Below are 17,030 nucleotides of genomic sequence, written 5' to 3'. Positions count from 1 at the left end.
CAGTTTGCCCACCAGTACAGGATAAGCCAGACGACTATGTGGAACACTCTCCATGACAATTGTTACTAACCTTATCACTTACAGCGAGTGTAGGCCTACTAGCGATAGACTTTCCACATCTAGAGCAGTCTTGTCACTGGTTTCTTCACCAGGCATCACGATCCTGGGATTTGTGTCATCCATCCTATTCACAGATGAGGTGGCCTTTGTGCAGAGAAGTATCATCAACTTTCGTTACAAATGGTTCAAATGGCTCTGAGCAGTATGGGACTTAACATCAGAGGTCATCAGTCCCCTAGACTTAGAACTACTTAAACCTAACTAACCTAAGGACATCACACATATCAATGCCCGAGGCAGGATCCGAACCTGCGACAGACGCAGCAGCGCGGTTCCGAACTTTCGTAGTCACCTGTGGGACAGTGTGCAGAACCTCCAATGTATACTCACAGTGAATCATCAGCAGCGGTGGAAGCCGGAATGTGTGGGTCGAGATAACTGGTGCCCAAACTTAAGGACCAGTCTTCCTTCCACGTCGCCTAACAGGCCGGAACTATGATAGCTCCTTGCGGGTGACATTTCCTCCACTGCTGGAAGAAGTGCCATTGATGATTTGAAGGGTACTGTGGCTGGTAAATGATGGTGCTCCAGCCTGCTTCGCCGTTTACGTCCGGACTCATCTCAATTGTGTCTTCCGTGGTCGGTGGACTGGATGAGAGGGTCCAGTTGCATGGCCTGTCGTTCAACGGATCTCAAGCCGTGTGATTTCTGGTTATGGGGCCATCTCAGAAGTATCATGTATGCAGACCCCGTTGCAGGTGTGGAAACAGTGGAGCAGCGTGGTCCTGTTGCCTTTGATACTGTTCGGGTGCAGCCTAACATGTAAACGTGTGTGACAGAACATGCTAAAGCACTTACACGCATGCGTTGGCACATGGAAACCATTTTCAACACATACTGTGAATGGGGCTGCATGGTGTAGCACGTAATAGACCGCTGTCTCTGTAACAATGTATGATTGAATGAAAACTCACTAGTATTAAAGCCATGGATTTCGAGACATAAGTTCTTTGGACCTTTTCTGCTCTATATCCCCTCATCGATCAGTCTCTAGAGTTCACCCTGGACATACACATTTACAGGTGCAGGCGCCTATAATGTTTATGCTTTGCTGCGTCGTTGGATGGCGTTTCCGGACATTGGTTCGTATGTAAAAATTGATCTACTAGAACCCCTCCACAGCAAGTTTTAACACGAATTGTGAAACACCCTGCAGATCTACGACATGATTCAACTCTCGCATCTTTTGCAACAACTTCAGCTCGATTTAGCAATACTCATTTGGTGAAACGGTCCGAAACCTTAAAGCTCTATTTGCTTCCACAGCTCTGCGGACACCAGTGCACGTGCACGCGCCAGCGAAAGTACACATGCACCGGGCAATGGAAATGCACGTGCACAAGCCAGTGGGAACAGTGGTGCGCGTGCCCAAACCAGTGCACGTGCACAAGCCAGTGGGAACAGTGGTGGGCGTGCCCAAAGCAGTGCATGTGCACAAGCCAATGGGAACAGTGGTGGGCGTGCCCAAAGCAGTGCATGTGCACAAGCCAGTGGGAACAGTGGTGGGCGTGCCCAAGGCAGTGCATGTGCACAGGCCAGTGGGAACAGTTGTGGGCATGCCCCAAGCAGTGCACGTGCACAAGCCAGTGGGAACAGTGGTGCGCGTGCCCCAAGCAGTGCACGTGCACAAGCCAGTGGGAACAGTGGTGCACGTGCCCCAAGCAGTGCACGTGCACAAGCCAATGGCAGCAGTGGTGGGCGTAACCCAACCAGTGTACATGCACAGGCCAGTGGGATCAGTGGTGCGCGTGCCCCAACCAGTGCACGTACACAGTGCCACCAGGATGGTGCCCCACCAGCACTTGGTGCGAGTACGCCCGGCTGGGCACAGCCGCGGCCGCGTGGTGCCCGTGGTGGGGTAGGGTGCGTCGTCTGCACCTATGTTGCCTCGTAACTCTCCGGCGGAGGAAGCCCGGCATAATGCCAGCAGCGGGACTGCACGCCGTCTCAGCTGATTTATTGTGGTTCAAAATTTCACGTGAAACTGTTGTCCAAATGTACAGATTACATTCCACAGTTACGACGAAATAAATAGTCGGCATAAAAATAATTAATACAAAAACATATAACTGTGTTCAGTTCTTTATAACCCCACATCCTCCACATCCATCCCTGCTTCGTTAATGCTTATCTTCGAGTTGCTACAGCAATGGGCTACTAAGGTAACTGCACAAACTATTAACTACCCCGTTAAAAGGTAACACTGCTTAATTTGTAGCACTGTGGACGTTGTATAACTGCTACCAGACATTGTGTGACCCTACTGCACTAATGGAATTGTTTGTAGTATGGCTAGTGCGTTCGATATGGAATCAGTGCAATAACATAGGTTGACCCGGAGACCTGCCAGAATGTCGGAAAGACGGTACAGTGTTTGACTGTAGAGAGCTACTGACTCTGTCTACTTACATACGGGATGGTCTCATGAAACTTTCGCTAGCAGTTTTTGCTCGATATGGGCCGCAGATGCGCAGTACACGCCTTAATATGACGGGTGATACAGAAATTATTGCTATTGTCAAAAGTGATTTCGTATATTCCCGGATTTGTGTATTCTGAGATTTCGGCCCTTCCTAAATGTTGTTTTCTTACGAGGTTGTTATTAGTACAGAAGACCAGTTGAATATGCTTTTTCTCGAACAGAATGAATGTCCTTGTTCTTGTTTGAAATTTGTTCCAGGTTAATTGTAAGTACATGACAATCGCAATAATTTCTATAACTGCCAAACACGACTTTATTTTACTATCAGATTAAAAAAATCGCACCAGAAACAGCGACATTAACAAGTCTAGCTTCTCCTTACATCTAAAAAATCAACAGAACACAGCTGAAAAAATGGAAATTACGTTATAGATACCACACAGAATCCGAAAGGACTCACAATGAACATACTAGCAGAGTTGGAGATAGATAAACATACAGAGGTCTACCCAGACAAAATATCCAGACGCAATATTAAACTAACACACACAATTTAAACATAAATATTATCGGTGAAACTTTATTGACATACTGGAACACGAAAAGGGATAGTACATATGGACAAGAAAAGTTACTCAGACTGAAAATGTAATGCACAGAAAAATTTAATGAGTGAAGTATAACATTATCTTGGCCTAGCAAATTATACTTTGTAAGCTTGTAGCGTCATAGTGAAGGAGCTATAAAATAAATGTCAAATCGTACTTAATGCCAGGGAAACGAACACATTAATGAAAAAACGCATTCAATACATTTACAATTACTGCAAGTCACGTAAAAACTGTGAACTAGATTACAACAGTGTACTATAAATGCTATATGGACGCAAAATCAAACTACACGTAAGTACCAATATACTACTGTGGTGTACAATTATTCACATGGATAACCACCATGTCTGTAGATAATTTCATCAGTGTTGTATTCGAAGGTTAAGGCCACTTGAGGATGGTAATGAAGCCTAACACCAGTCGCAATAAAGAATATTAAACTTATTGCAGCTAGTCTGGACCCTTCCTAAAAAAGAAAAAAAAGAAAAAGAATATGGAGAAAGAAATAAATTACCTGAGAGAGGGCACCTTGGAATATGAGTGGTTGCCCGATAGTGAATCTCTGTAGAACAGGTGTAAGTATATGGAGAAGGGAAAGAACAAGTTAACCTTTGGAGGTGTGATATGACCACTATTATTCTCTATACACACAAATTATTTGGCGGACAGTGTGCGCATCAACCTGCGTTGTTTCCTGATATGCTTTGGTGTACGGTGACGTGTCGAAAGTGAGTGACCGTAGGGGATACAGGATAACTTACACAAAATTTATAGTTGGTGTGATGAATGGGAGCTAGCTGTAAATATATAAAAACTTAAGTTAAAGTGGATGAGTTGGAAAAACAAACCTGTAACTGCTTGACACAGTCACATCGTTTAAATATACGGGCTGTAGCGTTGCTCTTTGGGGACGAAAAGAAAAAGAATTGTTATTTTATATATATATATATATATATATATATATATATATATTTTTTTTTTTTTTTTTTTTTTTAAGTGTCGGAACAGTGAATATTTTGGGGGGCCACTTGGCAACAGAATTAGGGATTGATTACACAATTATAATAACATACGTTGAGCATTGAAAACCTGACTAAGAGAAACATTATCATTTCTGTGCATTTTTATATTCGCGATGTAGTCACACCAGGAACAACACTAAGGGACCAGAAGATTAATAGACTTTAAAAGAAATGCAACACTACACAATAAAAAAAAGTTGGTTCACAAATAACAGGAAAACGATAATGTTCTTTGTGCCTCATGATGCGTTCGGCCCATCAGCGTGATCGTAATTTCTGGTGATGAACTAACACAAAATAATTATCAATTGAGTAAATGAGTATGGTTCAAATGGCTCTGAGCACTATGCGACTTAACATCTGTGGTCATCAGTCCCCTAGAACTTAGAACTAGTTAAACCTAACTAACCTAAAGACATCACACACATCCATGCCCGAGGCAGGATTCGAACCTGCGACCGTAGCAGTCGCGCGGTTCCGGACTCAGCACCTAGAACCGCTAGACCACCGCGGCCGGCAGTAAATGAGGAGATGGAAATCACCAAGGTTAATTTACTAAAATAAGCACACTTATCTTTAACACACGTTTTTTAATGCTACGTACCTTTTCATATTAAATTACAATAGATGACCATTGTGGTTAAATACTTTATACATAACAGTCAAAATGTCCTCTTGATGCTGTCTGTTCGTAATCAGTTACAAGAAATTACATGTTTTCTGACTGGAAGAAATAACAATTATCATATTCACTCAATATTTTCACATAAAATATAAAATACAGTTGCGGAACGCAGCAAGTCCGCGTCCGCCTTTCATAGAATACAAACAGTAAAGGGTGAGGCGCCGAAAGCCTCATTTGTCTTGAAGCAACAGAATTCTTTTTTATACCATTAATCGATACATGTACATAGAGATTTACAGGCACCGCGCAAGAACGGCAAAGATAAAGAATAATAGACTCTGTCGCTGGTATGCGATGGTTCATTTCTTTTACTTTACAATTGTTCGATAACTTTAGGCCATCAGGCGTTTACTATTGAGGGTATATTAATGTTTGTGAGGCGAAAATTACTAATATTACTCTGCCTCCCTTGAGGAGGGCAGGAATACCGAGGGTATTACTTTCATCCTCATTCCCGTTGGAATATTTGTAATTTTCGGGTGTAACATACCGGTTATTAAAAGTTTCATTTCACATTCATTCCGTAATAAAAGAATTAGCGTTTCAATTTGTAATTACTGACGGTGGATCATTGTGAATTTGTTCTGTGTTTCTATCAGTGTTTGCATGGATTCAGTCTTTCTTGATGATTCTTAAAATTAAGGCTGTAAGTACACATATTAACAAAATTTATAAGGAAATAGAGCCACACTTCATTTTTCATCGTTCCAAAAGTAATTTGACTATCACAACTGGTACACAACTTTCTGTTTTGACTGTATGCATTATATTGTCATCGTCTTCTCAATTGATTGCCTTGTCTGTTATCGCACTTAATTATACAGTTATTTTCGTCGCACATACACTGTTTATGATAGACTTGGATTGTAGAGCAGCCATTGGTGATGGCTTCGACAAGGAACTCCATATCTTTCACTTTCAGGGCTCTAGTGTGGCTCTCCGCATTATTTCACACATGAAACAGATAAAATATCTTATATTAGAATAGCTTACAAACAAATTTTATAAACATGTGGGATAGGATCTAGGAAGGATCGGATCCTTTGACGTATTTTCGTGTGCTTATTTTCATTCGTATCGTGACCTCTAGTTAAAGTTTACATTTCAACAGTGTTCAGAGGTGACCTTGTGACTCATCTCTGTGTACAAACAGTCATTGTACTAAATACGCTAACTTTTCTATCTTAGAGTCTCTCAGAGGGTTTATGATACATACAAAAATGTTTTCAGTACTGGCTGTGAATGCTTTTGCTCCAGAATGTAGCGCACAGCATCTGCTGTTGGCGGTTGAACGTTTACATTATTTCGTCATGGTGTCTGTCCGCCTCCACTGTTGCGAGCAATCTTGAAATTCAGTCTGTGCGCGCGCACGTGACCGGAGCTTCCTTGCAGAGCGTTGATTTCGCGTTTGAGGTGCCGTGCATCGCTTTTGATCGGTGGATCGTGGCTTTGTGCTTTTTAGATTGCTGGAGGGAGCTTCTGCCACCGAAACTGACTCACATCACTTCCTGTCCACTATCCAGTTACGGATTCACAGGTAAGTGGTAGCTACCGCTGCAACAGCATGTGTGGAATGACAGTGATTATTTCACACTGCACACATTAACGAATTTTTCACACATATGGTGCAGTAGAAAACTGCCACTGAAAATCGTCGAACTTTAAAACTTCACTTGCACTGCGGTGAGCGTCTGCGTGAACGGTGTATTAAAAGAAATTCTAGCTTCATAACATCACATGGTGTTTACAAGTTGATTTACATACTAATATTTATAAGAGTTCATTTCAATCGAAAAATAATCTAATTGACCACTTTGAGTCAGAATAATTGTTTCTTAATTAATCTTTTTTTTTTGCTATTTATGCCTACGGTCACAGGTAACCTATTAAAAGTCCTTTTTCTTTGACCAAATTCATTCCAGTCTCCTTTACAAATTAATTTCATTCATAGTAATCTTTACCAAGCTTGCTTATTCATTTTGTAGGCCCAATACATTTTTTTAATGCTCATCTTATTTAGTGACTTGTGAGGGGAGCTTCATTTATGGCAAGGTTTCTCTCGCATGTGCTTGTCTTTAAAGAAAGTTCGAGGACAGATTTGAAAATAGCAATTCCGCCTCTGGATTTCGTGTAGAAATACAAACAGTCCAAAAAGAAAAGTGGGCATAGCGGGCCTACTCGCGGATGGTTGACAGAATTTAAATTAATCCTCAACCAGGTCGAAAATTTGATTTACATTACGCATTACAAAAGCAATTTGCGGGTCGCGAACCTACTCATTTTTATACGTAGTGCCTCACTTCCCAAGCACACGTGCACCTTTACAAGTTGATCCTGGGGAGTGGATAGGATCAAGGATCTTAAAGGATTTGCACTTAGGAAAGGGATTCAATAATCACATAATCACAGAGAAAACAAAAAATATTGCAGTGCGCACTTAAAATAAAATCTATCACTTCAAACCTCTATATCTAATATGTATCTTGCTGCAGTTTCCTTACTACTCTTTGTTCATTTCTTAGTCTAAGTCAAGTTTATGCAATACGCATTTACGTATTAATTATCATTTGTATATGTAAGCCTCTCACTAGAGTGTTTGCTGCTGTGGCGACCTGTGAAGCTTGGGCGAGATTCTTATTCTATTTGCTGCTAGCTTGTGAATTTGCAGTATCGCTAATGCTCAATAGTACCGTGAACTTGCCATAATAAACCACGTTATTCATATGTTCTTTTACTCAGCTGGTTTATAGTCTGGGCTCGTCTTACTTTGAGTTATATAATAAACTTCCTTTTTATTCCATCACGCTTTTACTTAAGGTTAACGTCAGGTCTTTTTAGAACAATTGCACTGTTCGTGCTTAATCCTAGGTATCTGTTTAATTCAAATAGATGTTATTTTATCGCTGGCGCAGCATTGTGTGGGGACTTACGAGTCAAATCTACCGACTGTTTTGCGCTAACAGGTGGTGCCTTATTTACGTCACATTTAAAAATAGGGAATAACCTCATGGAATCGGATCTTTCCATACTACTTTCCACTTTTGTCTGGACGTTAAGTATTTTCTTTCAAAACAGGTCATTAATTTGTCCTTGATTGCATTTCACTTACTAATACTAATCACATATAATCATCATTTTCATATTACTATTTAGCGAGAGAAGTGCATTATTCGCTCCTTCCTGTTCATTTTCAAATTACTATTTAGCGAGAGAAGTGCATTACTCGCTCCTCCTCTTTCCTCATTTTAGTACCTCGGTGCTAATTAATACATCATTTTTCTTACGTACTAACTTATAATTAAAATTGAAAATCGCCTCTAGCACGTCCTCCTGTTTACATAAAGATTATTCTTATAAATACTTGTCTAGAACTTATTCTGTATTTTATTTTCCAGGCGTGTTATTTTAATACATAAGGTTTCCTTTTAGCACCGGTTAACGTCTGTAGTCAGTTCAGTTCAGTTCTTGTCACTCATTGGTTAATCCTGATCTCCAATACCTTAGAATTTTCTTGCAGATTAAACTAACTTAATTCCTGGCGTTATAAAATTCTCTTAAATCATGATGGTGGAACAATCCTTTGATTTTATTCGTGGCAGGGTCAGATAACAAATAGCTACCAATGTGGGGTTTCCTCATCATCGCAAAGGGACCTTCATAAATGTGTTGCCACTTCTTTAACAACAGGGATGGTTTAAAGTGAGTCCTGAGTAATACCTTTTCTCCTTCATTGAAATCGATAACTCTGTTTACCTTCTTATCAAATGCCTTTTTTCGGAGGTTAGCATACGTTCTCAATGATATGAGAGCTTGCCTGATTTTTGCGTCTAGGTCCAATTCGTTGTCTTGTAACTTTGGAAGGGGGTCTATCCATTCATTCCTTTCTTTTGATCTTGACATTAACTCATGTGGCGTGAATCCGGTCCACAGATGAGGAAGATGGTTTACAATCTGTTCGAAAGGTGTTACGAAGTCTACCCACTTAGATTGCTTATTCGGAATGTACGTCCTTATAAATCTGTTAAATTCTTTGAAGATTCTTGCTGTCGGATTCGATTACGGTCGAAACCGGGATATCAAAATTTGTTTGATTTCATGGCGAGCAAGAAATGCACGCCACGGGCGTGATGTGGAATTTGAAGCATTATCGCACAAGATTGATTCTGGAACCCCGAATCGTAGGGAAATAATCATTTTCAATGAGACGAATTATCGGATTTGCACAAGAAGATTTCACTGCGTACAGTCTTATGTGCTTAGGAAAATTGTCCAGGATTGCTACTAAGTATTTAGCGCCTCCCCTACCGGTGGGTAGTGGACCTGCCAAATCAATACTAAGAAGATGGTTTGGCTTTTCAGCAATTATTGGATTTAGTGGGATTGAAGTGGAAATGTTCAAGGATTTTGCCTTTTGCCTTTCTCAATAATTTATTGATTCTCTGATGTAGATTCGGAACGTAACAGTAAATCGAGATTTTCCTTTTACATTTCGTGGTTCGTAGTGACCCCATGAAATGTGAGTGTACCAAAGAAGATGTTCAATGAAGTTACGAGGGATGCAAACACACCACCGATCAGATGACTCACATGTCTTATGAAAAAGCACTTGGTTATGAACTTTATAAAACTTTGACAACTTGTGGGCTGGAATTTCGTGAAGAATTTGTCTAACCTTTCTTCGCTTTGGATCTGTATTTTGAAGAATCTGAATCTGCCTACATAACTGAAGAAAATAGTTTCTGTGAATTGGATCTTTCATTAACAAAACTTTATAATTAGACATTTGTTCCACCAGTTCGCTGGTTTCTGGTAAGCCCTCAGGTGAGCGAGAAAGTGCGTCTGCTCTAACATTATCTTTACCTTTTATATATATAGTGTCAAAGACATATTCCTGCAGGAATAAGCACCATCGAGTAAGACGGGGATGTTGCAACTTGCATGTAAGGAGGGATGATAAGGCTTGATGGTCTGAATAGACTTTAATTTTTCTTCCATAGATATAATAGTTAAATCGCCTAAAAGCCCATACAACGGCGAGTGCCTCCAACTCCGTAACCGAATAAGACTTTTCACACTCAGATAACACTCGACTCGCAAAGCTAATCACTTGTATTTGCTCGTGTCCATCTACTAATTGAATCTGGAAAAGACAAGCGCCGATACCCACAAAGGAAGTGTCTGCAGTAATGCAAAATTCCTTATCCATCTGAGGATGATGGAGACTGTTCCTGTTAAGCGAACTGTCTTTTATTTTCTGAAATCCGTCTTGGCATTCCGGCGTTTGTCCTTTCCAGATTCAATTAGTAGATGGACACGAGCAACTTGTTAAGCTCATTCTTCTGTTGTTTGGATAATTCAATGGACTCACTAGCTTTACCGTATAATTCATTCTGACCGGGAATTAGGTCTTTATACTCATCGTCATTAACACTTTCAAGATCTGTCATGTCTTCTGTCTGACTGTACTGTTGTCTTTTAGTCCATGGCCGTACTGCTATTTGAAGCACCCCAAAGTTTGTCTTCTCCTTACTTCTTAACAAATTTACAGTTACTTGTTGCTGGCTCGCTACTAGAGTACAGATTCCACACTCCATGTCAATTTTAGCTTTCGTCTGCCTCAAGAATTCCATACTCAGGATACATGGCACTGATAGGTTTTTAACAATAAGAAAAATGCAAGTTGCTGAAATAGACTCTATCTGGATTTGAAGCTGAGTCTGAAAATTTACACGTCGTGTTAGTGGACCAATTGCTCCCGAAACGGTGCAACCTTGAATTGGAAGTGATAAAACTTTGCATACAGAGGATATTTGCTTGAATAAACATAAAGATAAGACATTTATAATAGCTCCTGTATCTACAATGGCTGTTACTGGTATGTTGGCAATTGATACTCGTATGGAAGCTTGAACTTGTTCGTCCCATACGTCATCATTGTCTTTCGTCTCAGTGTCTGCTACTAGATCATCCCGTAAGTTGGTCTCTTTGTCATACCTAACTGCTTTAATTTCGTGTGGAATAAGGGACAGGGTGGCCCCATTCAAACCTGCAGCATCCTCTAGGAGGCTCAAAAGTGCTGCTTTTAATTTTCCGCTCGACGCTTACTTTCCTGCTGATTTATTTTTCTTAAAGTTTCTTCCGTCTGGAACTGGTGTTGGTTTTCTGGTACGATCTCGGGTGGAAATGGATCTTGTTGTCCAGGCGTATTCACTTGCGCATAATAAATTTGCGCATTATGCGGGCGTTTAGGCTTCAGACTTCCCGAAGGTCCGTTCGCTTGTTGCGTGAATATTTTGTGGCTGAAAAGTATTTTGCTGTGGCTTGTGTTGGTTATAACCGTTACTGAAAGGTGTACGTTGGTCTCCACCTTGATTATGCCATTTATTTCCTTTCCACTGACGATTTGAACGTAAGACTGATCGTTTTGATAATTACCGTTGATCGGTTGCTTGTTTCCGTATTGCTGGGGCTGTGTATTATAATGTGCATTTCCGTACTGAGGTGGTGACGAATTATATATTGGATTGTATCTCTGGCCGTTATTTTACTTATTTTTGTATTTACTGTTGGAGTACGTAGTGTGTTTATTTTTGAAACCGTTGTGGGGTTGGTACTGGCCGTCGCTGTGACGCCCTTTCGCTCGGCCACCATTGTTGCCTGCGTACTCGGCATTGTGCTGGCCGCCTGCACTGAAGTGGGCGTTGCCAACATCAACTCTAGCGTCCTCGTAAATCAGATCTAATGAGTCTAACACCGATAGGAAGGTGTCCGTATCGTCCTCAGATACGTTTGCTAACTTTTCTCTGATCGCAATGGGTAGCTTAGTTTTTAGAATCATAATAACGTCTTTGGCGGTGATCGGCGAATCCCAGAACTTGATTTTCGCTAAATACTTTTCAAAATATCTTCTCAAACTACCGCACTTACTGTTAAACACTTCGGCGTTGTAAACCTCTTTTCTCACGCGCTGCTGCACACCAGCACTCCAGAATTTAGCTGAAAACATCTGCTCAAACTCTTTGTAACTTTTACAAGAGTCGACCATTTCGATTCCCCATAAGGCAGCATCGCCTACGATAAATCCAGTAACGAATTGAATTCGCTGGCGATCACTCCAGCTATTCGGGAAAATTCCTGCAAATTTCGGAGGAACACTATAGGATGAATTTCTCTTTTCTGTGGGTGAAAGGTCGGAAAAACACGATGTTTGATGACGCTTTCCTCCTGCATCAAACTGACAAAAGTGGGTGGGCTGGTACTCCGGTTAAATTGTGCTTCTATAGAACTATGAGTTTGAGCGTTGTCAAATGGTGAGTTTGAGCGTTATCAAATGGTGAACGGTAATGTACCTGCTGTTCTTCATTACATCGCGGTGAATTATTCCACTCTCCTGACACCTGAGGTGGGGAATTTTCAACTTGACATTTTAGTGTACGAACTTCATCAACTATCTGTTGACGCCATTCAGGTAAATCTTGAGCTAACGTTCGTCTTATCTGGCCTAATTCTGACATGACCGTGTCTCCTGTTTTTCCAGGGGCTGCCAGTATTTCAAAGGTCACGGTTTTCACATTTTCCCTGAGTTCGTTCTTGACCTTGTTTTCTATGAATCCGTCTTTGTTTTTAATCCACTCTTGGTAGTGGTCGGCCAATGCTTCAGCATTTGCCCTAACAGTATTCTTTATTTGATCCTCTACATTAAGAGTCTCAATCTGTTTGGAAAGATCAACAACATTCTCGATTGTGTCTACTGCGGTTTTAACTACCTTGACCTCATCAGAGACTGGAGTATAATCTTCTTTTAAGGTCGCAGCTTGTTTTTGATATTCCACCACTTTTGAATATATCTCTCCCTTGGCTGCTTCGATTTTTTCATCTAACCGTTTTGAAATATCCTCTATTTTTTACTCTACTTGTGTGTCAATTTCTAGCCTCATGGTCGTGATCTGACTACTGATTTCGCTTTGGACATTACCCAACAAGTTATTTAAATCAGCTGATATGTCTGCCTTTAGTTCGAGTTTTACCGAATTTAACCGTGTATTTAGGTCATTTATCTCCGTTTGCAGATCTGTTTTTACTGAATTTATGTCTGCTTTTACTCAATTGCACAGATCTTTATTATGCCGTCTTTCGGCCTTCTCTTTTTCTTCGCGGGCTTTTTCATCTAATCTTTCCTGTTTTTGGCTTTCGAACTTACGTTCCATTATTGCTTCGATCATTGCGGCCAAGTCATTTTTTTCTAATGCGGGAATAGTTTGCACACTAGGACCGGCTTCTATAACTTCGGTCGAGGCTGCTTCTGCCTCCGCTCGTGTACCTATCGCGCGTTATCGTAATGGATAGTGAGGTCCATTCGCATCACCGTTGTCGTCTGCTTTTCTTTGTGTCCGCTGTTTACCGTCAGCCATGTTCATGAATTATTTGTCAAACGTCAAAATGCTACAGATATTGTTTGTCACTGCCATCAGTCGTTTGTGACGTAGTGCTATGGCTTATGGGAACTAGGATGAAATTTTAACTCTGGGTAACAACTGACGTTCATGTACGCTAAGAAGACAAAATGGTTCCTACTAATTACAAACAAATGAAATATCACACGTTTTACCAGTTTTGAGGGTAATTATCCGCCAAATTGTATTTTTTTTTAATGCACTGACAACAATAGTCCACTATGGACAAATTGAAATAAAGCTGTTTGAAGGCAAGGAAAGACAGGTTTACTTTCTGATCGACTCGAAAAGTGCAACGTCACTACGAAAGCTTGGCTACTGCGTATAAAAATTTCACTTACTATGGCTGTCTTGATGGTGATACGGCTGAATACTCGCGTTTTTTTGGTAATTTCTTCAATCGATTTTCTGAAATAATTAAAAGGTTTTCCCACTTCTCTTTCTCGGTTGAATTGCCTCCACATGAAAAAATGAAACAATTATTAGAACAAGCACTGAAAAATTTTTAAACGCATACATGAAATGATTTTTGATCAAGTCCCTGTTCGGGCGCCAAGTGTAGCGTTGTTCTTGGGAGACGAAAAGAAAAAGAATTGTTACTTTATATATTTTTTTTAATGTCGGAAAAGTGAATATTTTGCTGGACCACAGAATCTGGGATTGATTACACTATTATAATAACATACGTTGAGTATTGATACCAGACTAAGAGAAACATTATCATTTCTGTGCATTTTTATATTCGCGATGTAGTCATACCTGGAACAACACAAAGGGACCAAAAGATTGTTGTTGTTGTGGTCTTCAGCCCTGAGACTGGTTTGATGCAGCTCTCCATGCTACTCTATCCTGTGCAAGCTTCTTCATCTCCCAGTACCTACTGCAACCTACATCCTTCTGAATCTGCTTAGTGTATTCATCTCTTGGTCTCCCTCTTCGATTTTTAACCTGCACGCTGCCCTCCAATACTAAATTGGTGATCCCTTGATGCCTCAGAACATGTCCTACCAACCGATCCCTTCTTCTGGTCAAGTTGTGCCTCAAACTTTTCTTCTCCCCAATCCTATTCAATACCTCCTCATTAGTTATGTGATCTACCCCGCTAATCATCAGCATTCTTCTGTAGCACCACATTTCGAAAGCTTCTATTCTCTTCTTGTCCAAACTGGTTATCGTCCATGTTTCACTTCCATACATGGCTACACTCCATTCAAATACTTTCAGAAATGACTTCCTGACACTTAAATGTATACTCGATGTTAACAAATTTCTCTTCTTCAGAAAGGCTTTCCTTGCCATTGCCAGTCTACATTTTATATCCTCTCTACTTCGTCCATCATCAGTTATTTTGCTCCCCAAATAGCAAAATCCTTTACTACTTTAAGTGTCTCATTTCCTAATCTAATTCCCTCAGCATCACCTGACTCAATTCGACTACATTCCATTACCCTCGTTTTGCTTTTGTTGATGTTCATCTTATATCCTTGTTTCAAGACACTATCCATTCCGTTCAACTGCTCTTCCAAGTCCTTTGCTGTCTCTGACAGAATTACGTTGTCATCAGCGAACCTCAAAGTTTTTATTTCTTCTCCATGGACTTTAATACCTACTCCTAATTTTTCTTTTGTTTCCTTCACTGCTTGCTCAATATACGATTGAATAACGTCGGGGATAGGCTACAACCCTGTCTCACTCCCTTCCCAACCACTGTTTCCCTTTCATGTCCCTCGACTCTTAAAACTGCCATCTGGTTTCTGTACAAATTGTAAATAGCCTCTCTCACCCTGTATTTTACCTCTGCCACCTTGAAAGAGACTATTCCAGTCAATATTGTCAAAAGCTTACTCTAAGTCTACAAATGCTAGAAACGTAGGTTTGCCCTTCCTTAATCTAGCTTCTAAGATAAGTCTTAGGGTCAGTATTGCCTCACGTGTTTCAACATTTCTACGGAATTCAAACTGATCTTCCCAGAGGTCGGCTTCTACTAGTTTTTTCCATTCGTCTGTAAAGAATTCGCGTTAGTATATTGCATCTGTGACTTATTAAACTGATAGTTCTGTAATTTTCACATTTGTCAACACCTGCTTTCTTTGGGATTGGAATGATTGTATTCTTCTTGAAGTCTGAGGGTATTTCGCCTGTTTCATACATCTTGCTCACCAGATGGTAGAGTTTTGTCAGGACTGGCTCTCCCAAGGCCGTCAGTAGTTCCAATTGAATGTTGTCTACTCAGGGGGCCTTGTTTCGACTCAGGTCTTTCAGTGCTCTGTCAAACTCTTCACGCAGTATCGTATCTCGCATTTCATCTGCATCTACATCCTTTTCCATTTCCATAATATTGTCGTCAAGTACATCGCACTTATATAGACCCTCTATATACTCCTTTCACCTTTCTGCTTTCCCTTCTTTGCTTAGAACTGGGTTTCCATCTGAGTTCTTGATGTTCATACAAGTGGTTCTCTTATCTCCAAAAGTCTCTTTAATTTTCCTGTAGGCAGTATCTATCTTACCCCTAGTGAGATAAGCCTCTACATCCTTACATTTGTCCTCTAGCCATCCCTGCTTAGCCATTTTGCACTTCCTGTCGATCTCATTTTTGAGAAGTTTGTACTCCTTTTTGCCTGCTTCATTTACTACATTTTTATATTTTCTCCTTTCATCAATTAAATTCTATATCTATCATGTAACAAAAGGATTTCTACTAGCCATCACCTTTTGACGTACTTGATCCTCTCTTGCCTTCGCTATTTCATCCCTCAAAGCTACCCACTCTTCTTCTACTGTATTTCTTTCCCCAATTCCTGTCAATTGTTCCCTTATGCTCTCCCTGAAACTCTGTACAACCTCTGGTTCTTTCAGTTTATCCAAGTCCCATCTCCTTAAATTCCCACCTTTTTGCAGCTTCTTCGGTTTTAATCTACAGGTCATAACCAATAGATTGTGGTCAGAGTCAACATCTGCCCCTGGAAATGTCTTACAATTTAAAACCTGGTTCCTAAATCTCTGTCTTACCATTATAAAATATATCTGAAACCTGTCAGTATCTCCAGGCTTCTTCCATGTATACAGCCTTCTTTTATGATTCTTGAACCAAGTGTTAGCTATGATTAAGTTGTGCTCTGTGCAAAATTCTACCAGGCGGCTTCCTCTTTCATTTCTTAGCCCCAATCCATATTCACCTACTACGTTTCCTTCTCTCCCTTTTCCTACTACCGAATTCCAGTCACCCATGTCTCTTAAATTTTCGTCACCCTTGTTATTGTTGTTGTGGTCTTCAGTCCTGAGACTGATCTGATGCAGCTCTCCGTGCTACTCTACCCTGTGCAAGCTTCTTCATCTCCCAGTACCTACTGCAACCTACATCCTTCTGAATCTGCTTAGTGTATTCATGTCTTGGTCTCCCTCTACGATTTTTACCCTCCACGCTGCCCTCCAATACTAAATTGGTGATCCCTTGATGCCTCTGAACATGTCCTACCAACCGATCCCTTCTTCAAGTCAAGTTGTGACACAAACTTCTCTTCTCCCCAATCCTGTTCAACACCTCCTCATTAGTTATGTAATCTAACCATCTAATCTTCAGCAGTCTTCTGTAGCACCACGTTTCGAAAGCTTCTATTCTCTTCTTGTCTAAACTATTTATCGTAGGTGTTTCACTTCCATACGTGGCTCCACTCCAAACAAATAATTTCAGAAACGACTTCCTAACATTTGAAA

General features: G+C 40.6%; 1 protein-coding gene across 1 annotated transcript; it reads left to right on the top strand.

Annotated features, from left to right (window-relative positions):
* The first annotated feature begins 1,442 nt into the window (after window positions 1-1,442).
* Window positions 1,443-1,982, top strand: LOC124798762 (valine-rich protein-like). Its single transcript, XM_047262291.1, has one exon. The coding sequence runs from the start codon at window positions 1,443-1,445 to the stop codon at window positions 1,980-1,982; it is 540 nt and encodes a 179-aa protein (XP_047118247.1).
* Window positions 1,983-17,030: the final 15,048 nt, after the last annotated feature.

The sequence above is a fragment of the Schistocerca piceifrons genome, chromosome 5, assembly GCF_021461385.2.
Source record: "Schistocerca piceifrons isolate TAMUIC-IGC-003096 chromosome 5, iqSchPice1.1, whole genome shotgun sequence".
In the NCBI taxonomy this organism is placed as follows: domain Eukaryota; kingdom Metazoa; phylum Arthropoda; class Insecta; order Orthoptera; family Acrididae; genus Schistocerca; species Schistocerca piceifrons.
Note: the sequence above shows the minus strand (reverse complement) of the source record. Positions and strands in the feature narration are given on the sequence as shown.

Coding starts and splice junctions, on each gene's coding strand:
- LOC124798762 (XM_047262291.1), top strand. CDS start 1,443: ATGGAAATGCACGTGCACAAGCCAGTGGGAACAGTGGTGCGCGTGCCC.